At 42.8% G+C, this 21,824-nt stretch overlaps 2 protein-coding genes across 2 annotated transcripts; one reads left to right on the top strand and one right to left on the bottom strand.

The window, feature by feature from the left end:
• Positions 1–4,139: 4,139 nt before the first annotated feature.
• LOC146567894 (NHL repeat-containing protein 3-like) lies at positions 4,140–10,071 on the bottom strand. The gene is made up of 3 exons (XM_085283589.1): positions 9,429–10,071; positions 7,280–7,482; positions 4,140–7,186 (listed from the first exon to the last, which is right to left on the bottom strand). The coding sequence occupies exons 1-3, from the start codon at positions 9,715–9,717 to the stop codon at positions 6,587–6,589; spliced, it is 1,092 nt and encodes a 363-aa protein (XP_085139715.1). The 5' UTR covers positions 9,718–10,071; the 3' UTR covers positions 4,140–6,586.
• A 2,305-nt stretch (positions 10,072–12,376) lies between these two features.
• On the top strand, positions 12,377–20,842 carry nrbf2b (nuclear receptor binding factor 2b). The gene is made up of 4 exons (XM_085283588.1): positions 12,377–12,594; positions 15,603–15,687; positions 16,221–16,261; positions 17,653–20,842. Exons 1-4 carry the CDS (start codon positions 12,502–12,504, stop codon positions 18,352–18,354), a joined length of 921 nt encoding a protein of 306 aa, XP_085139714.1. The 5' UTR covers positions 12,377–12,501; the 3' UTR covers positions 18,355–20,842.
• Positions 20,843–21,824: the final 982 nt, after the last annotated feature.

The following is a 21,824-nucleotide window of genomic DNA, read 5'->3' as shown; positions in this document are numbered from 1 at the left end:
GTATGTAATAACATGAATAATGTCCCACTGCATCACACAGTGTGCTGAATTCAATGCAGTGTCAATACAACCTCCACATTCTACTGCAGATACATGTACAGGTAGAAATGGAGTTCACACTGCTATAAACTCATCACTGCTTTTGTTAGCAGGCTGCATTAGTGTGCTGTCTGTACAGATGCTTGCAAAGAGCTGCAGCTGTGTTAGTGATATAGCTGTTCCTGCCCTGCACACGGTTTGCACACATTTCTATCTGCACAATGGGCAGATAGAAGCTGTCTAATATTTAACTGAGTGAAAACAGGTAATGTTTGAATTCCTCAAAGTCTTCATTAGGCAAAGAGTGAGGCAGACATGTGGCATTTAAGTAAATTACTTTCCGTTTTAAATTCATGTCACATCTGTCAAATCAAGACGATAAAAACAAAGAAAGAAACCCACATACAGCTGTCCTGCATGGCCCTGATGCATCCAGCGCACGTTTCAGCAACTGAAAATAATTTGTCACACCATCAGAAATGATTACACCACACATATATACAAAATAGATTTTTAAAAAGTAAAAATGGATGTTCTTTCTACCCTCTGCGAGATTAAGACATGAGCAATTGTATCAATTGTAAAACTTTATAATAATGAATGCAGACGAGGAAATGATAAGAATAATGTTCACTAATAGATGTGAACCATTTATGATCATTATCTGGATGTTTTTAAGTTAATAATAGTCATTTAACACTCAGACACAAGCGTTTGGCAGGATTCTGATGAAGTTGTGTTTGATCCTGGTTACAAGATGCAGCCGCAGAGCTGAGCGCCACTGCTGTCACTGAAACATCAAACTAAACACTTTGATTTTAACTTGGTAACATTTTTATTCATTTTCCTGACCAGGTTTTTAAAAAGAGGGTGGAGGGGGGACTGCTCAGTCCTTAATATGACACGTTTAACAAATGAATAGCTCTAACAGGGAAGTGCCCTTTGTGGTGAGTGGAATCCCTCCTGGGTGTGCGTGGAAGGTGTGTGGGTGAACTGTGTGGGCTTTCCCCATACAGAAGGCCTCTAAAGACCAACCTACACACTCAGGATCCCGCCTCTCTCCGAGCCATGACATCCAGCTGGAGCTTGTCAGCAAAACAGCCAACGAGGCAGAAACCATAAAAGAAGAGGAGAACAAGGAGAACAAAAGCTGTATGAGAGTGAGAATGCCAAGCAAAAAGAAACGTGCATGATAAGGAAAGTGTGATGCAGACGCACAAAGTGTGTGTCGGTGGGACCATCCTGGTGTGCAGAATAGGACAACTCCTACACTCACATTCCTTTATATTATATGGAAGTCAACAGGAACGACACACACATCCCCGACAGCTGCACGCTGATCGGGAAAAGCAGAAGTACCTGTCGCAGGAAGATACTCGCAGGGGGCGTGAAGCTTCCCCCGAGTGAGAATGCAGCGAGAAACCTGAGGAGCAGCAGCAGAGAGCGTTGTGTTTACTCGTCAGGCCGAGGTGGTCACGGGGCAAGAGCAGCAACGAGACTCGTCCACAGAGGATCGAAGAAATCCCACACACTCTCTTTCATGTTATTAAATGCATATTTCAAATACTGTCAAATTATATATTATACTTCATGTTTCTATTTACTTTACTAGATTCCAGAGTTTCAGGGTTGAACGTTTTCTTTTTGTTTTGTTTTTCAAAAGAAAAACAACAAAGACAACAATAATAAACCATAAAAATCCTCCCTGTGTGTCCTGTGTTTGTGCTCATTGTTCCACTGAACACAACATTAATTAGTGCATGCAGTCCTTTGTATTCTATGACTAGCTTGATGACACTGTAGAATTGTATGTATTCTAACAAATTAGCAGTTGTTTAAGTTAATAAAACCAACAGCATTACTAGCACTAGGATTACTAGTTAGCGCTGTGAGACGATTGTCCAAACTACTGAACTAGCAGACAGATCATATAGACTAGCAGGATGAAATATTAATATTACCCTGAAGAAAGCCAGCTGAGTTACATGAAGATCAAGAAATGAATGCAATAGCTCGTATAATTACCTGGCAGGGTAATTATACTAATTTTGAGCATTTACTGAGACTGAGATGCTTGACTGGAAATGAGGTCAGAAGGATGAGCTTTGTAGTTGCCTTCAAAGAGCTGTGTTTGTCCCAGAGGGAGAGGATAGGTCAGATGGCAGGGTCTGCAGCCTGCCACAGTCTTTATTTAAAATGTGCCGCGAACGAGACGTTGTCTATACATGTAGAAAATGTAATATCTAAATAAATTAAGATGAAATGATCAAAGTGAATCAAAGGAATTGAGACTCATGATTTCTGAACCCTGACCTTGCTGAGACGCTCTGGCTCTCCTCTGCGGTACCATCACAGTGCCCAGTGCACAGCTCCTAGCGCGGGGCTGCTACATCTCTCTGCGCTCTCCTCGCCCGTCTTCTCTTCTTTCATTAGTGCTCCTGTGTTGAGAGGCCACTACAACGGGGCAACAATGACCCCACTGTGTTACCAAGTTTTGTGTGGCATTTTATTCATCTGTACCCCTTCATCTTCCTATCCATGTGACCCCGTTCCCTCTCACACACATCTCGGTATAGTTCCCCTTTCTTCCCCGAGTCCTCCCATCTTTCTCTGCTCTTTTCCTGAATCTCTCTCGCTTCTCTCTTTTTATTCAATGAGGCATTAGTCAATTCACATTTTTCTGTTGTTTGCATGGACGCCTACAGAGTTCCTCTAAGACACTGGCGAGGGCAGAACAGTACAGAGAGCACTGTTCCTTATAGGTCAGGCTGTTATTCTGAACACTAACCTCAATTAACCTTTTTAAAGAATTAAACAGCCTGAACTTGGACTTCTACTGTTTGGCATGTTCTTTGTTTGTTTGAAAGTATTTTAGTTGAGCACACTGAGCACCGAGGCTCCAACAGCCCCGGGTTTGCTGCTGTTTGCAGAATGTAATTACAAATATTGCCAGCACCTTTATGTCCCTGTGTTTTATGTCCCCAATCATATTTTGAAACTTTTAACAACGTTGACATTACGTTGGTGAAACCAACAGTTATTTTCATTGAAAGTTTCTCTTACAAATAATTTTAATAACTGAGGATGAAATCAGTTGGGAAATAAGCCCAAATGAGCATTAAGGCTGAGGTTAGCACATTTTAATAAAATCAGCATTGTTCAGTTTGACCTACACGAGGTGCTTCTACCTCTCCTTTGATATCACATGTGCTGAACAGTGTCTGTTCATTCAATGCGTCACACACCCATTCCTGTTTCTAACAGATTCCAGGCCCAACACAAAAAACCTTGCAAACGTGCTTAAACTGACCCCAGGACAGCTTCCTCGTTACTGAGAGACTCTCGTGTGTTATTCAGTCAGAGGAAAAAGGTTGTTTACAGGCCAGAGTGTGGACATGAATATGTTAGTTAGTTCCTTCCTTTCAAAGTGAATCAATAACATTAATGAAGGATGAAGAGATTCATCATGCTGTATTTCTTTATTGGCGTTCAGCTGTAGAAGCAGGAGAGACGTACAAACTATGTGGATACAGCTCCACCTAGTGGTAGCACCTAAACACAGTCCACCAAAATAAAAGCGCTTCAGACAGACAGACAGGGACCCTTACTGGATGCTACTTAAAGTGACCTGACACCTTTGTGTGTTGTTTGATGTGTTGATATTCTGCAAATCAATTTCCCAAATACGGACTATTATTGAACGTAAAGGATTTAAATTGTAGTTGCATTTAGAGCAGACAGTAATACATGTTTGGATGAACTCAGTATTGGAAAATGATCTTTTGAAACTACACAGACCGACTGTTTACATATTACAGCAGTCTCCAACAAGTCTGAAAATGTGCCTCATGGGATCACAGATTAATGTCGTAAACCAGTGAGTGGCAACGGTTCTTAAACACAATGAATATAAACAATGATTGACATTTATAATGAAATTATGGAAGAAACATAGGTGATCTACGAGTAACCAAAGCAGTAGAGGCTGAGATATTCTGACTAAGATTCAGACGCACTGATAGGTTTGTAGCTTGAACCCATCCGCTGGAACGTTGAAGACAATATAATTACACTGCAAAGCAAGACACAAGTAGGCAAGCTTCTTCATGTTTCTCGTGCACGGGAGAGAACCGGACAGGCACCGTTCCTTCGCTTGACCCCAGTTGCTCTCGTCCGTTCTCCCGTACCACTGTTCTTTTATTGAGGTTACATGAATATGCATAAGTTCATTAACATATGACGTCTACATACACACAAAGAGTACCTTGTGTGTGTGTGTGTGTGTGTGTGTGTGTGTGTGTGTGTGTGTGTGTGTGTGTGTGTGTGTGTGTGTGTGTGGACTGCTGATCAAAGGGTCAAACATCGTTGGTCAGGAAGAGGGTAGCCTCCCCCTCACCCTAGATGGTTCATCCTAGATAACACGGTGAGGAAGTCCTGCAGTTCATCTAAACAAAGAGCACTTAGACTCGAACAGACGCAACTACGTTAATCCTACCATAAAACAATAAGACACGGTGACCTCTCATGCTCCCAAAGTGCTGTCTAATACACACAAAGTTTGCAGACTATCAAGGATCAAAACCTCTACCAATCTACAACTAATTACAAAACTCTAAGCATATAGAAGTAAATATTTCTAAGCATAAATGACAATCAACAATACAAATCTAACACGCACTAAATCTGATTTCTGACCCTGCTCAGTAAACGTGTTCTGCCTGTTTGTCAGCCATGTGACTGTAGTCACCTGACTTATGCAGTCACCTGTTCCTCATTCCCCCGCTGCTCAGCAGTGTATGTTATAAGGCTCTTCCCATAACCAGACCCTTGTTATGGATCTGCATTATCAGGCTTCATACTTTAGGCTGATTTTCCTGATCAAATCCCGACTGCTGTCACGTTCTAATGTATCATTGAGTTGTTACTGGAAGAAGCCAAACAAACAAAGTCAGAACGTTAAACTGCCCATAAATCGTATTCCATTGCACTGATGTACAAGCCTCCACAAACAGCTGCGGTCGATGAATTTTATGAGGGGAGAATATATACAACAATCCCGTTACTCTAAACACTAAAGCATGTCTCATCTGAGCAAAGCAGATTCTTGCACTGCACGGTGATGATGGTGGCGGGTGACTATTGCCGTGCAAAGCACAGCATAACTCAAAGTGAATGACTGTGGAGAAAAGTCTTTCACAACATTTAGCCAAGTCAGAAACTACAGTTAGGAAACACCTTGATTCTAGATGTACAATCCTGTTTCCAACAACATGCAAACCACTCGTTGTGCTCAAGGAACAGAGGCCAGATTAGACTCTGACCACGTGATGGACACAGCTTTATGGCTGCTCGTGTTCAATGATGAGTGCTGACAGCATTAGGATGGATTTTAATGTAAATATTTTGCAGCATTTTACACATCTGCTGTGTCAAAAAACACAAATCAATCATACATGAATTAACAACATTATCAGATGATATTATCAGAACAGCTCCAGCCTTTTGCCTGAACCAGATTCTGGTTCAGGCAAAACACACAAACTTAAAGTGTCTGCAGCAAAGAAGGAACACATCTCAGAGAGGCTCTGATCTGCTGAAACAGTGCAAAATCAGAACATTACAAATGGCACGTGACTACAGCGAGGACCGACAACAACAGCCTGATAAAACAAATCACCATGATACTCTGTTTCACCTTTATCTTATTTTGACAAAAGACAAAATCTGAAAAGTAGCTGAAAGAACAAGACGTTGTTGTAACGCAGGATCTAATCATCAGTGATTAACTCTGGCTCGAGTTTGTCTCTTTGCTCTCTTCTCCTTCAGCCGCCGGGCCGGAGGGGCCTGGTTCTGCCTGCTCAGAGGGGTTTCTGTCTATTACTGTCATATCGTTTTTACATCACAATATAAAACACTCTGAGGCAACTGCTGTTGTAGATTGGCACTATGTAAATACAACTGAATTCAACTGAAGTGAATCTGAGACCAGTCTTTGCTTAAAGGAGACCTCATTTCATCTCCCCTCTTCGTGCGTGTCTACAAGACTAAACTGTTTGTTCACATTTAATGAGGACAGGCTTCAACTAAGGAGGTAAAATTAACTCCACTGAGCAAAAGGCTGTGAAATTGTACTACTTTTCAGTTTTAAAGTTCACTTTAAAATAAAGGGCAGTTTCTTTAACCCTCTATTAGTGATTGGACCCCAAGTCTAGCCCTATATTCTAGAGAACGTGTTAGTTTGTTTTTGGTGAGTGGTTTGTTCCCTGATACTCAGCAGAACATTTTCTAAACCACAGAAATATCCGGACTGTCTCCGGTTAGAGTTTAAAGTTGGGGCTGTCATGGATTAAACTTGGGCCTCAGTGGGCTTACTGTGATCATGCAAAGCTGCTGTAGTGGAGTCCCAGAAAGAAAAAGAGTTGTAAAGTACACGATAGAGCCCCTTTTGATTTTTGATTCAAGCCAGCTAATTAAAAGGATTAAACATCCTGTTTGTTGACGCTCGATCATAAACCGTTTATGATCAGTCAGGCTGTTTTAGCTTGTGTCACAGGAAGTTTTCACCCAGACTAAAGGGGGTGAACTTCTGTGCTTGTTGAGCTCCGATCTCAGCCACATACAGAGCCCCAGTTTTCAGATCTAGGTCTACCAAGTGGGGCTTCACATCATCAGCCAACTGGATCACACTGACCACTCTGCACTGGCCAATCATGCCTACAGGCGGCGCATCCAGCAGTGAAATCTGATTGGTGTTGAGCTGGACAACAACAAAGTACTTTTTGTCTGGGGTAAGGCGCACAGAATAGGGTGCATCTTCAGTAAAGCAGCTCCCCCACGTCCCCAGCCACTCCCCGGTGACAGAATTAAAAACCTGGATCCTCTTGTTTCCTCTGTCAGCCACCCACACCCTCTGGGCCGTGTCCACGGTCACGCTGTGTGGGATGTAGAACTGAGCTAGGCCTTGTCCTTTCTCTCCATGCATCCACATCACCTTCTGCTCTTTGGACAGCTTAATGAGGCGGTTGTTCATCCCTCCATCACCGTCCACAATATAAATTTCCCCAGAGTCGTGGACAAATATCTCGGCGGGCTGATCAAACTGCAGGGGGTCCAGTCCAGAACCTGCTTTTCCTGGCGTTCCAAGCACCTGAGACGAACAAATCGAGAATCAACAGGATGTTTTCTATTCCTAGAATCACACTAGATACTTCAGAAACAGCTTTACTTAGCACCAAATCACCTGTAGCAACTTTCCTGATGGCGTGTAACGTTTGATGCAGTGACCATACGGGCCGTTCCCCACATCTGTGATCCACACGGTGGGGTTCGATGAAGCTGCATCTGCTAGAAATATTCCATGAGGCTTCTCCAGGGTGGTTGTATTCCAGGACATGAGGTAATCTCCGTCTGTAGTGAACACCAGCACCTTCGGAGCGTTGTCACCTAAAGGAAAGTAAATGCAAGCACAGTGACATATATGCTGCACTGCATCAGACTCCACATGCAGCCAGCATTTAACAAAGCTTGGTGTCCTTTAGTTTTAGTCCCTGCTGAGGACGTATGGCTGTAAAAGGTCAATGATGTGAGCTGGTGTTTGTCCATGAGGAGCTCTACAAGTCAGCTTGATGCAGCGACTCTCTTACTAACAAGATCTGCATGTGAACTGTATGATGCTGTGCATGTGTGAGAGAGGGAGAGGTCGCAGCGGTGTGGGATAAAGATGTGCTGACATGCTGGGTTAAATGGACTGAGAGCTGACATGTGCTTCATTTAAAGGAGGAGAAGAGAAATAACTGCTGATTATTACACGACTGACTCCTGACCACAAAACTGTGACACTGCAGAATTTGTTTGTCCACAAACTGATGCACTTGTTAAACAGAGAACTGCAGCACAATGTCAAACCCCTCGTGTGTACTGACGTTTTGTAATTTTCTGAGTGATTTTTTCTTTTTTAAAATCATCTTCTTCTTTCGGTGTATCTACTCAGATTACAGATACCTTGATAATACATTCACAGATTCAAAACTGCGCTGTATCATGTACTAAATACCACACACAGATGTCCCTCCACACCACAGCTGACCAGCCTTCGGCCGATGGTGATTTTTCGTTTTTACGGGCCAAGGTTTTTTGGTTTTTGCTTATTTTGTAATGGCATAAACAATGAAAGGTGGTTGATTGGACAATGTGCCATGATCAATTCTGAAATGGACCAATTACAGCCGAGGAGGTCAGATGCACCCGCCCCCTTGTCTTATCACAGATACACAGAAGAAAATAGTATTGATTCGTCCCAGACTTCAGCTACAAAGCTGGAGTTATTCTGTGTCTTTGCTGCACAGCTGCCTCTTCTCTTATCTCCCCCTCCCTCTCCTGTTGCTACTTCAATCATGAAACTGATCAATGATCAGCTGATCGGCTTTTCTCTCTTGTTTGTTTATCGCCCACTCTGTGCCAGAAAGAGGAAACCAGCAGATGTCGCGCTAAACAACAGCAGCACGTTTAAGCTTGATCAGCTGTTGTTAGAATTTATTTAATATTAATTTCTAGTATCAGCTGATGTTTGCTGGAGCCACAGCTGTAAAGCTGCTGGTCATGATGTTGGTTTGGTTATCTGGTGAGAGGGAAACATGAAGATGAAACCAGGAGATGTCCTTACTGAATCATCAGAGCTGTGATGGAGAAACAGGTTTACCTTTTAGGTGACATGGATGAGTTGAAGTTATGAACTGTTTCTGAGAGACAAATAACACCAGGATCCTTTTCTAAGTAGCTGACAGCTGGTAACTGTGCAGGGGCGGGTCTAACAAAGTTTTGCTAGGGGGGCAGGTAGGGCATTAACAGGGAGAGGGGGGCACAAAGAAATACTTTTCTGTCTTATTCTTATTTAAAATGTCTCGCTTTTAAAAAATAATTATCTGAATCTTTAAACTAAAGTGGTCATCTGATGTAACCTGTATAGAAATCATACATATACCAACAAGACTGTACATCACTGTCACTGCAGTGTTTCATTCAAAGGCTTTGTAGCTTTTCCTACAATACCTGGGGGCTCTACTCAAAATGCCTGGGCCCATTTTGTGTCCCAGTCCAGCCCTGCTCCACACTGGGTTGCGTTGGCAACATCTATAAAAGCATCGCTGCCACCTGGTGCCCTTACACTCTGATACAGTGAGCTACTTCATCTGACCTCAGCAGCACTGTTTTACTACCTTTATTATATTTGTTGTGTTTAAATTAACTTCTGTAATGAAGCAGTTTCCAAATGTCGACCTTATCGTAACAGGTAACAATTAAGATCATCTTCATCTGCACTGACACACTGATGACGCAGTCACCATTATGATGTTTGACTCTGAAGTACTTTACCAACAGAGTGTGATTACCTCTCTGAGCCACATACACCACCCCAGCATACTGGTTGACTGCCACTCCAAACACGTCTCCGGTGTAGAGCTCCGGGTTCTTGGGCCAGCTCAGATCCAGTTTGTACAGGGGTCTGCCCAGCAGCTGGTAGTCGTGTCTGAGGCTCGAGCCGCCCGGCTGCTGGCTGCTCATGGTCCCGTAAAGCACCATCATGAGCAGGACCAAAGAGGCCATGCTGGAAACTATCAAACACGTATGACTTGTCTTTGTCATCAGCATCAGTGGTTTTGCTGTTGGCGTGTACTTCATTTAACACTCTCGTTTTAAAGCTGCCAGGATGCTGCGTACGTGTCCGCGCAGGACGCACAGGCGGAAGTCGGCTTAGCTACACGGGCTACGGAACAAGCAGAACCTTCGTACGATACCTGCTAAGATATTATACGGTTAAAAGCTCGCGATTGTCTTATATATTTGAATCCCACCGACCAAACAGAAAGACACTTCCTCTTCAGCACTAAACGAAAACAAAACAGGCTGTCACGTGAGACAAGCACGCAAAGCATTTCTGTTTATTATGTCGCAATAAAACCGCGTGAAGAAAAGAAAAAACTAGATTCATTCGAGTTCAGAAATAACCACTGAATAAAGATGAATTTAAAAAATAGACCCATGAGATTTAATATATAACGTAGCATAAACAAGCTAACATATGAATATCGTTGAGGTTTTATTTTTACAGAAACATTTCTATTTCCGGTCGCTTGAATCAGCAGCAGGAGGAGGAGGATGCTCGGTGATGCCTGTGTTTCCCTGTCTGGTTTTATGTGTAATGAATGAGCTGTAGTCAGCGGGATTTACAGACAGCGTTAAAGAAATGACCTCTTTTGCGTGTATCTTTATGACTCTGCGTTATTTACATATCTGTGTTACAGCAACAGAAGACCACAGTGGGGCCCCCACAGTGGGGGGCACAACTGTCAGCTAAGAACAGGAAACTGACGCCACACTTCGGACTCACCAAAAAGAAACAGAAGATTGAAAAACACTCAAAAGGCCTCCGCAGTAAACAGATCCGTGGGATGTGCTCGGAAGAGCAGCTCTCACACAAAACTGTGACTCTGTTTGTTGCAAGGAAACCGGGTGTTACTGTATTTGCTGTTACTGTTTAAGACAGGAAAAAACAATACAATTATTATCTAAGGACTACACTGTGAAACAGTAGAAGAATGTTAAATTCCAGAAATACGAACTTTCTGTCAAGGTCTGATGGCTCTTCGTGTATTCACTGTGGAATTCAATGAGTCTTGAAGCCAATGGACAAGAATTTTACAAAATTGTTTCAGAATTGTTAGAAACGCCTAATTTAATATGTATTCAAGAAATATGGTTGAAATGACAGTTTGATTGTGTCAGATATTGGTATACAATCAGGAGTCACAGACAGACTAGAAAGGTGAAGAATAGGACATACATGTGGTATGTCTTATCCCAGAATAGGACATGGTATAATATTATGAATGTAATCAAGGTATGGACAGATAAACATAGTGTGACGATATCATGTCATTGTGTGGTCTATTATCATAATCCTAGCAACACACCGAGAACTGATATACTGAATGACGTTGGTGTCCCCATCAGAGGAAATGTGATGTGGGGAGTCGTAGCAGAACTCGTTCATGTGAATGAAGAGATTGAAAAAGTTCATAAATGATCATGATTGTGTGTATATTAGTAAAGGGCACAAGCTATCCCAATCCCCTCAATCAAACCAAGCAGTTATAGTGTAAATAGTCAATTCAGGTAAAGACCCAACAAATCTGTTAAGCTATAGATCCATGGCATTAAGATCAGGGAGCATAGAGTTGATGATAACAGAGGCTCCTCATCAAATGTGGTGAGGGACTTCTGCAACTCAGAAAACAAGCAGTAAATAGCAAATTGTAAAAGTTGACATTAGAATTCCTGTTTGGTAGGACAAAAGAAGTAAAAATAGGTGCCGACTGTCGTATGATGTGTCGTATATTACTTAACATAAAGAATAATGACGTTTTTGAAAAGACTGAACAAATGTAGGAAAATTGCGTTATGCTAAAGATGGGGCGCACTGGGTAGAAAAATGGAATGTCTCTGAAATAAAATGCAGCCTGCAGGAAAGGAAGTAGAAGACTGTGCAAATAAGTCGGGATTTATCCTATATTTATTTATTTTATCAGTTAAAAAAATCATGTCTTTTTAAAAAAAATACTAAAAATCAGTACATTCATGGTTACAGGTGCACGTGGTGAGATTTCTACATGCTTGTTTGATGAGAAGCTAAACTGGTGTTAAAGAAAGTTAGACACAAGTCTAGTTTCTGCTTTGTGTGTCTCTCAAGTCGAAGTAGACGGGAGGAAAGAAGAGCTTATCTGCCCGTACGTGTATGTGTTCAGGGAATATAAAGGTGGACTTGTTGGCAAAAATGAATTCATTTTATAGAAAATTAGCACCAAAGGAAAAAATATAATTCATAATCATATGCAGAAGATTTGATATGAATGTTGAGATAGTGGACACACAAATACATCTACAGAGAATCCATTAAGTAGTAAGTAGTTTTGAACAGCATGCAGGGCAGGAACCCAAAGCAGGAGATCATATAGGACTGACCCATACACTACACCCATCAACACCCCGTCTTTACTCTATTATGACAGAAAGTGTTAAAAATGCAATAAGTGCGAGTGGGGAGAGATTTAGTAGCGTGATTGAAAGGATCGTAATCAGAACTTTACATGTTAGAGGAAGCACCACAGATTATGTTATTATTACAGGAGCATCTTTGAACTACAGGATTGAGAATTCAGCTCGTTTCCTCTGCTAATCTGTCCACACGCCAGTGCAGGCGGTGATGCTGCTGCATGCTTTACCGACGCCGTTAAAATAATTAACAGAAGAAGAAGAAAGCCGACCCAGCACCACAGTTGACCAATCAAGATGCAAGCTAGCTGTGATGTCACGACGCTGCTGTGGCTGTGCAGCGAGGCGACTCTTGCTTCCTTTACAGTAATTTTCTTGTAATTATTTTATTCGAGCTTTTGAATCTCAGTGCGAATGACAGTCAGTGAGGGACAGAGGCGCGTTTCATGTAGTGTAAGCCGTCGAAGGATCGACTCCATGGAGGTCGTGGACAGCCCGCTCAACCTTGTAAGTTTGATGTTGCAATAAGAGGCTATCTTTACAGCAGCTAGGAGCTAGCGGCTAGCCGCTTTGTTGTTAGCTTTGCTGCTGTTGTGCTGCGACCCATTTGCTTCGTAAGTCAGATGTTGGAGCAGAGACTGGCGTTACTCTCAAGGCGTAAAGTCGGGAAAAACAAGAATATATGGATCTGTTTTACTCGTTAGCAGAGCCATTCAGGCATCACTAGCAACATAGCGCAATGCTTTTATGCCTCATAACACACCGCTGCAGTCCGTTCACGAACAGAGGCTAAGCAGCGCTCTGCGCATGGTTTATTTAGCCGGTGACAAATACACAACCGTGGCCGAACAGACCGGCACGGTTGGGTTGCTGTTTACACTCATTGGTGGAGCTACTTCGACTTTCTGAGTTGGAAATCCAATTTATGGGAACGTTTCAGTTACCTCGGAAATCAGAACCAGAGCCGCGTCATCCCCATTCACTCCAACGGAACGTTTCGTTTTTTACAGCAATGGCGGATCATGCAATAGTTAGCAACAGAGGTGGGACCAAGTCATTGTTTTGCAAGTCTCAAGTCAAGTCTCAAGTAATGTCAGGCAAGTCAGAGTCGAGTCTCAAGTCACTGGTGTAAAAGTCCGAGTAAAGTCACAAGTCTGAAATTTTGAATTTCAAGTCCTTTCGAGTCTTTAAAAAAAAAACAACGAAAAAATAATGTTGCAGTTATGCTAAATGTAAATATTAGACCATGTAATTTTTTAATCTGTGTTTTTCTCAACACATGACAAAATAGTGAACTTAGAAAATATACACAAATTGTGAAATTGCACCTCTTTAAAATGCAGCTCAATTAAACCTAGCTCCAAGAATAATTTTCACCGACAGTTCTGAGATAAGCTGCATGTTATTCTTGGATGCGGTTGTAGGACCGGCTTTAAAAATCGCATGACAAAAATATCATACACATTAAAAAAACTGTATCACCAACGTAGCCTGGAAAACATTTGCTAGTTAGATGAAGTCAGCTATCTCATCGTAGCATATTTATATGCATATTTATAATCATACGGTTCTTGGAGTGAGTGCATACACTCATGAAGTTTAGTAACTTCCGGTCACTGCAACAAGCCCAGGTACAGTTTACCGACGGATGGGTGCAGGACCTTGAAATGCACCGTGTAGAACGAAAGACCATCGTACGTATCATAAGTTTACCAGTCTCACAAATTGTCGTCATAAATACACATTCGTTAACCGTTTATTAATATAACCTTTGAGCTCAACGGTAATTAATTAGTAGTGGAAATAATTTCTGGTTCATCACAGAAATGTAGCAGTGACAATAATACTGTATGCTGTAATCGCACTGGGCAATTAGTGATACAAAAAACCTGTTTTATCCTGTGAATAAAAGCATATGTTTTTGTCAATGTACCATAATAACAGAAGCGAAACGCAATATTGTGTCAGGACAATTCACTATTTATGCACAATAAACAAAGGAGCATAGTGCGACAATTTCTGTTCAGTGCCAGACTTGCTTGTAACCTATATCACCAATTATGTTATGAAAATGACGTATTAAGTATTAAAAGACACTGACCTTCGTGTAAATGCTTGGAGCAGACTAACCTGTGAGCTGGAGGGTTCTGGGACGTTATATTTGATCTTTGAATGGCTGCAATCCAGTCGCCTCTTTGTTACTTCGGAAACATGGCTAGAACAATTTCTCTTCAACGACGTAATCCGATAACAACCGATCTCTTTACCCGTCGGCTTCCCGTGGCTGTCATGCGACCGGCTATTGCAGTTAATAATACAACAGCTTCTTGACATTTTTGTGTTTCTTTTTATCGCTGTATAACTGATTTTAATTGAAAGCCTGCGTGCGCTAGTACCGCTTGCCACGAGTTCCCAGAATCCTTTGCGGTTCTACCCGTGAATGACGTCACATTTTCAATCTCTATATAATATGCATGTTAAATTTTATATTTGGGGTAAAATATCAAGTCTTTTCAAGTAAACCGGTTCAAGTCCAATTCAAGTCCCAAGTCATTGGTGTAAAAGTCCAAGTCAAGTCACAAGTCTTAGAACATTTTTTCAAGTCAAGTCTAAAGTCATAAAATTAATGACTCGAGTCTGACTCGAGTCCAAGTCATGTGACTCGAGTCCACACCTCTGGTTAGCAATATACGCTAACCGCACCATAGATATGCAGAAGTGAAAGAGAAGATGTTTAAAAAATAAAGTGCACCCAGGTCAAATTTACTCGTGGGGCACAAATCATCAGGAGATGTAGGTGCTGTATGTACACAAAGGATATATATCAGGATACTGAAGCAGTGGACAGAGCCTGGTCAGTTTCCTTCGTATGGTTTATGTAGTGAGTCACAAATACAATAGTGGGATTACAGATTAAAATCTTTACCTTCATTGTCACGATCCTTGTTTGTTAACTTAAGGTTCTTGTGGCTTCTCCGACTTTCCAAGTATAAATTGGTTGAGGAGGCGTTCCAGATGAAAACGGCACCTTCTGACGTCAGCTGGATGCTGACTCTGGCCCGCTTGTCAGCATTTAGCAGACACATAGGCCATCCATGTCAGCAATGCACAGTCAGGGTTTTAGATGATTGATCAGGAGCATGTCTGCGACACATGAAACCCTTCTCCATTTGATCTTAATATTTCCTCCTAACTTAGCTACAGCTCTGAAACTCGGTCATCCAGGATTACAGTAGAACTACCAGCTAGTGTAACATGTCAAGAACAAAAAACACAGTAAATCACATAAAATCCAATTTATCGGATCTGAAGACTTAAAGTCTTCAGATTCTATCGGATCATCAGTCTCATTTTCATAGCATTAATGTTCACGTATGACAAGAAGTTTTCTTACAGTAAAGAGGGGAAGCTAGTCTCTGTTTCGTATTTTTGCTTCATATATTATCCCTGGTTTCATTCCACCTCCTCTTTAACATTCTCGTAACACATTGCATTCCCTGTCTTACGTTCTTCAGGCTCACCAGCAGTGCAGACAGGCCGACCGTTTGGTAGCTGCTGGGAAGTATGAAGAGGCCATCTCCTGCCATGGAAAAGCAGCAGGTAGTCTCAGTTTCACACACACTCCTTACAGTCTTCTTCGACCACAGTCTTTCTCCTTACAGTCCTGCCATGTAGTGCATTGCTCCTCTGTAGATGCTCTGCAGAGCGGAGGTCGTTCACTGAATGTGCTTTGGACTCTTTCTGGACTTGATCTGCTTTTATGCAGAATCAGGAAGTAACCAAACAACGAGTAGAACGTTACAGTGCTGACTCTCCTCACATAAGCAAACTGCATTTCACTTCCTATATACTTTTATGTTGTAGCCATGGTAACATCTTATAAGAAAGCGTCTGAGGAAGGGTGGTGTTGTTGGGTTTGGGTTTTTTTTACTACATCCACTTCACTCCAATCCAGCGCAACAAATACTGTCCCTGTCTTATTGTGATGACCATACATTAAACTGATGTTTAATCCAATATACTGTGTGTGTGTTAGGTGTGTATTCTGTCTCATCTCTCTCTCTCTCTCTCTCTCACACACACACACACACACACACACACACACACACACACACACACTGTCTCACTACCAGATTTTCTGACTGAGGCAATGAAGGCACCCGTGTGTGAGCAGGTGAGACACTCAGTTTTATCTTTTTATCTCTCTGTGTTTGATCAGTGATGGAGTGAAACATATTCTCTGTCATGTAAACATGCTGATTCAGATTCACACACAGTTCTAACACCACCTGTAGCATGCTGTAGATCATCTAGACCAGCGGTCCCCAACCTCTGGGCCGCGGACCGGTCCGTGAGTCGTTTGGTACCGGGCAGCGAGAGTTGAGGCTCGGGTGTGAAATTTATGGTTTTCAGGGTTTTTATCGTTAACTCTGTTTCCCCGGGTCTTTTCCCGTGTTGTAGTTGTGTCTTATTTTGAAAGAAATATTTACATGTTACCATAGCGACCAGAGAGCATTAAGGGGCAGAGAGGAGGATGTTACTCTCAATGTTGTTGGCGCATTTCAGGAGGACGCTGCTAAAAAAGTTACACAATTACACAGTGAATTCATGTTTATTATTATATTTACCAAATACCAGTTTTTGTCTCGGTCGTGTCATTTTATTTTGTTCTATTTATCCGCGACACCTTGAAGGCCGATGAGTGAAAATATTGTCTGACATTAAACCGGTCTGTGGCCCAAAAAAGGTTGGGGACCGCTGACGTAGACCCCAGAGGAAAACTGAAGCCATGACAACTCAAGTTTGTTTGTTTTTTTTAAAGCAGCAGCTGAAGTTAAGGGTCACTTCCTCTAAAATGTCCATCTTATCATCAAAGAAAAATTTAAGGGGAAAATAAACTTAATGTAATGTTGAACATGTAACATCAGGAAGACAGCGAGACAGTGGGTGAGGTGTAAAAGCAGGAATGACAGACGGCGTTTCAGGCAGGAGTACATCAGTAGCTCTGATGGTCAGTGGTCATGTTGACAGTTGAAGAAGAGCAATGAAAATCAGTAGACGTGAGACAGAATGCATGTGTGAATGAGACGGGTGTAACCGCAGACCCTGTACATCACACTGCTGTGATGTATGGTTTGGAGACAGCAGCACAAACAAAAAGAGTTGAAGATGCTAAGACTTCTCATTAGGCCTGACCAGGACGGACAGGATTAGACATGAGGGTGTCAGAGGGGCAGAGCAGGACCACAGAGCAGATTCAGGGGTGTAGTGACAGAGGTGACCTGCACATGTCTGCTGTAAATAAAAACTACATTGACATGTGGTCTCCGTGGCCTCTTCTTGGTTGGATATGCTGAGGATTTTTTTTATTAGCACTACTACTGTTAATCAGTCTCTGTGCAAATCTCAATAAGTAGTAATCTGTAGTAGTCTTAAAAACAGACAAATCTTAAACGTAGGAAAGTCAGAAGTCACTCACCCACCTGCCTGATCGTCAGAGTTTCAGAGCTGATTGTTTGTGTATGTCTTGTATCAGGAGAGTGATTGTTTGTTCCTTGACTGTAGGCTCGTTTGTCCATGGAGCTGCAGAGAGACAGTCACATTAAACAGCAACGGTTAATCCAAGAGCGCTGGAAGAGAGAAGCTCGGCGAGAGGCGGTTAAGACACGACTTGGTCTAGTGCAGGCTACCGGGCCAGGGTTCTTTTCAAAATCTCCGTCCACGGGCAGCAGCCGGCCCTATGCCTCTCCAGGCGCCTCAGCTGCAGAGCTTGGAAGCGTCGGGGAGAGGGAGTATGACACCTTACTATACCAGCTTCAGACTCGGCAGACTGGAGGAACACAGATTTTAACTCCAGTGTGTTCGGGATCTAAGACCACCAAAGATGACAAAACGCGCCTGGAAGAACAACAGACGACCATCGAGAACTTGCGACTCCTGGTTGACGGCCTGACGAACGAAAACCAGCAGCTGAGAGCCGAGAACGAGCGGCTACGACTGGAAAACATGAGGCTGCACTCGGAGGCAGCCGACTTTGTGGAGCGCTCCGAGCTCTGGGTGCTCCCACAAGCAGGTGGTCCTATGGGAACCGGAGTTGGACAGGGAGGGGAGAGTAAAAGGAAGGGAAAGGAGATCGCAATCCCTCAGCTGCCACCGTTGGAAATGCCAGCTCAGGAAGACCTGTGTCTGGATGACCTGCCTCCTCTGGAGCTGCCAGAGGACATCCAGAATGAACTGCAGGAGCTACTAGACAGGGATAAGCTGTAATAGAACACATCACACACACATACACACACATACATGTGGTTCAACCAGTACGACTTTGAGTTCAGATGCCAAAACGTTATACAGTGAAAGCTACCGGCTCGACCCACGAGGCCTCTGCTCAGGTGGAATCAGACGACAAACGGGAACATCAGAGAGGGAGGAAGTGATAACGCTACTATCACTGGTGCAAGGCAGTCCAAGCCACAGATAAAGGAAACGTTCACTAATCTGTGAGAACAGCAGCGAGGCTGTGTGTCAGCATGACAGGAATACGGGCAAGGTTCAAGGTTTTCCCAAAACTTTCACTTATGTCTCAGACTTCTACTGTGTTATCACATGACCCAGATCTCATACAGCATTCAACGACAGCTTAGTTCTGTCAGCAGCAGATCAGCTGATGTTTCCCACAGATTTAGACTTTATTTAAGGTGTTGTGGAAGCGGGGGTGTGTGCATTATTATGAAAGGACACACACACACACAGCTTTCCTACAAGAGTTATGACATAATTCTGTGTATGTGTGCTTTGTGGCTCCAAACTCAGCTGTTCTCAGAATAACTGGTCCTGCGGATGAACTCCGTCCTGGACGTTTTGTTCCAGGTGTTCGGCACCGCAGGCCTGAGCTGGATTTTAAGTGACATGAGAGGTAAAGACTGAGTGTCGATTGTCTGGATGAACTGCTCCTAAAATTCTTTTGTATCCACACAGATGCATTCAGATCATGTGTAACTTAATTCTAAGAAAGCATACTGGTGTTAGGGAAAAGCTTGTAATAGACTCATTGATGTTTTTCTGAGCAGATACTTGAAGGCTTATAAAACAAACAAGCCTTCTGATGTTCTTCTTATTCCCCACCAGAAATGTAGAGACACACGGGTTATCAATGGGTGTCAGTGGGGATCAATAGGAATGAGGGCTGAGGCGCACACAGTGTCATCAGCGAGCAGATATGTTGATCTATTCTGAAGAGTTGATACATTAAGGTTTCCAACAAACACCATGTGAATAATGACAGTGTTCTTCAAAGGTCAAAGGGCAGAGTCCATCAGATGCTTCACACAGTTCTTCAAAAACAAGTGTAGTTGTGGGTTGTTGTGTCTCAGGATCTTCATGTCTGTACTGTTTATGATGTTGACGTCATTCATCGTGTCTTGTTGACTCTGCTAACAAACTGTAGTCTGCATTTTATTTCCTGTTTTGAAACCAAGTAATTATTCATTAATGGAAATGTTTAGTCCTGAGCGTTTGCAGTACCATATCATCTGGTGGTCACACATACATTAAACTACAGTGTGCTCTAATGGTAACATCAGCTGTGTTTACTGTAGACCACATGTGAATACAGTCAGAATACTTGACTTCTTGGACGGGTGCATCTCAGCAGGCCTGGTTTCCAACACACAAAGAGCATGAAGGCAGCAGAGCACTCAGCTCAAATAAACTCATCTTGACTGGGGTGAGCAGACGGTGACGGGCTGACTCTGTGTCAAGCCCCAAAGTTAAGCCTCACCAGTATCCAAATAGCAGAGGCATGAAAGGCTGCTCACCCTCCTTATAGCTGTGGCAGGGTAAAACTATTGTTTGAGGCCAGTGAACATGCTTTCTAATGTGGGTAGCTGGGCATTGTAACGTGAGTCTAAGGGGAAAGAGTCTCTCTTGGCGCGAGCTTCAAGTGGCCGGTGGAGGAACTACAATTTATGTCAGTTACACGTTTTTAGTCCCAAATGTGGCAGTTTGTACATTACCTGCAAAGCCAAAAGAAGCACCTTCAGTAATCTGAAGCTCTCTTAAATGTTTGGCTCACAGTCATCCCAGGATGTGACTTTGTGAATTTCTTTTTGTTTGGATGCCTCAAATAACTGAAGATATTTTGATCCACATCATAAAATCTGATCACAAACATCCATGACAACAGAAGGAGCAGAATGCAGCATAAACTGCAGGCAGGGCACGTTTATATTATCATAGGCCGTCAGTGAACATCCAGCGAGGCTAGTCCAGCTTAATCACAAAGCCATCCCTTTAAAAGATTCTTATTGATGGATCATTCACGTCCCGACACTCACCGGCTCCTGAACTGAAGCTGTGGTGCAGCTTTAACCGAGCTGAGCAAGCGTTTAGTCCAGCATGTCTACGAGCAAAGCTGATCGTTTATGTCGGCACAACAGAATAAAGAGGACTCGAGGCAACTTGTTTACTGTGTTGCTTGCAGTCTAATGCATGCAGCACGTGCATGCATACTATCACATATTTCGAGGCACTTGTACAAACTCGTGTATTCACTTAAGAGAGTGCATTTCCTTCCTGGATCCACTATGATGAAGATGAAGACGTGGCTACACACAGGACACTTTGCTGCATTTCCCAGCTATGCAAAACTCATTCATTGTAAGCCACGTGTTTGGCTTAGCTGGCCTTTAAATCGATGGTGATGTGAACAGTTGTACAAAATGATGTTCTGTTTTTGAATAAAGCTAACTGACTGTCAGTCTCAGAGTGTCATTTGGACTTCATGTTATTCATGTGTTTTTGAAATGAGCTTTACAGAAGCTGCTTTATCATTCTCACAGGGCATGAATGCAGCATGACAAACCTGCCAGATGGTCAGCTATCAGAATCACAGCGGCTGAAAAAGCTTCAAGTTGTCTTGTTTTTGGACAAGTTTTTGACTCATTGACTGAAAGCAGCAGCTCTAAAACCACCTCAGTTCTTCCAAATGCCCAAGCGCTTAACTAAGGCCCACACATCTGTGTCCCAGCTCGCCACTTGTGGCCGGTTGGATCAGAGATTTGTTAAAACACCACTGAAGACATTCTTACTGCTGATGCTTCACTTTAAGGGTTTCACTTGCAAACCACCTAGAGCTGTCGAAGCAACTACAGGGAAATGTCAAGTAGTATTTGAGCAGTTCAGTAAGCACTGGTTCTGAGAATGGGCCACCAATATAGGTAAGTTAGTTGAGCAGGTGGCTCATATGCTGCTACTACAGAGGCCTGGGACCACACTGGGCCATTTTCCTGCAAGTCATTAAGCCCATCTATAAAGGCTTAAAGCCAGAAATAAAAATCTTATTTTAAATCTGGCTGATCTCCTTTTCAAGATCAGTGAACAGAAGCACATCTTCTAGAGCTCTGTGTGTAATCTCATTTGGTTCCATTGTTCTTGCAGCTTTGTAACTGATGTCATATAGAGGCAGTTCTGGAGTGTCGTCCAGGTGCTGCATGCTCGCTGCATGCTCAATCATCCAGGTAAGTAAATCCTAAAAGACTGATTCTGTTCATCTGGACGTTTTCAATGACAGAAATGTTTCGTCACTCATCCAAGTGACTTCTCTGGCTTTTCAACCCCAAAACACGCTGCACCAAAAGCTGGTCCACCCCAAGGATCGGGTCCCCGACACAGACAGAGTAACATAGTGTACGCTGTTAAGTGCCAGGATTTATACATCGGGGAAACCAAACAACCTCTGG

Source organism: Mchenga conophoros, linkage group LG8 (genome assembly GCF_057382185.1).
Source record: "Mchenga conophoros isolate Kocher_MC1m ecotype Shallow Benthic linkage group LG8, M_conophoros_male_GT1.1, whole genome shotgun sequence".
In the NCBI taxonomy this organism is placed as follows: domain Eukaryota; kingdom Metazoa; phylum Chordata; class Actinopteri; order Cichliformes; family Cichlidae; genus Mchenga; species Mchenga conophoros.
Note: the sequence above shows the minus strand (reverse complement) of the source record. Positions and strands in the feature narration are given on the sequence as shown.

Bases quoted from the DNA above. Each gene is read 5' to 3' on its own strand.
- LOC146567894 (XM_085283589.1), bottom strand. From the start codon at position 9,717: ATGAAGTACACGCCAACAGCAAAACCACTGATGCTGATGACAAAGACA. The intron at 7,483-9,428 runs GTAATCACACTC...ACTTTCCTTTAG, and splicing joins GGTGTATGTGGCTCAGAGAG to GTGACAACGCTCCGAAGGTG. The intron at 7,187-7,279 runs GTGATTTGGTGC...TGTTCGTCTCAG, and splicing joins CATCAGGAAAGTTGCTACAG to GTGCTTGGAACGCCAGGAAA.
- nrbf2b (XM_085283588.1), top strand. From the start codon at position 12,502: ATGACAGTCAGTGAGGGACAGAGGCGCGTTTCATGTAGTGTAAGCCGT. The intron at 12,595-15,602 runs GTAAGTTTGATG...TACGTTCTTCAG, and splicing joins TGGACAGCCCGCTCAACCTT to GCTCACCAGCAGTGCAGACA. The intron at 15,688-16,220 runs GTAGTCTCAGTT...TCTCACTACCAG, and splicing joins CTGCCATGGAAAAGCAGCAG to ATTTTCTGACTGAGGCAATG.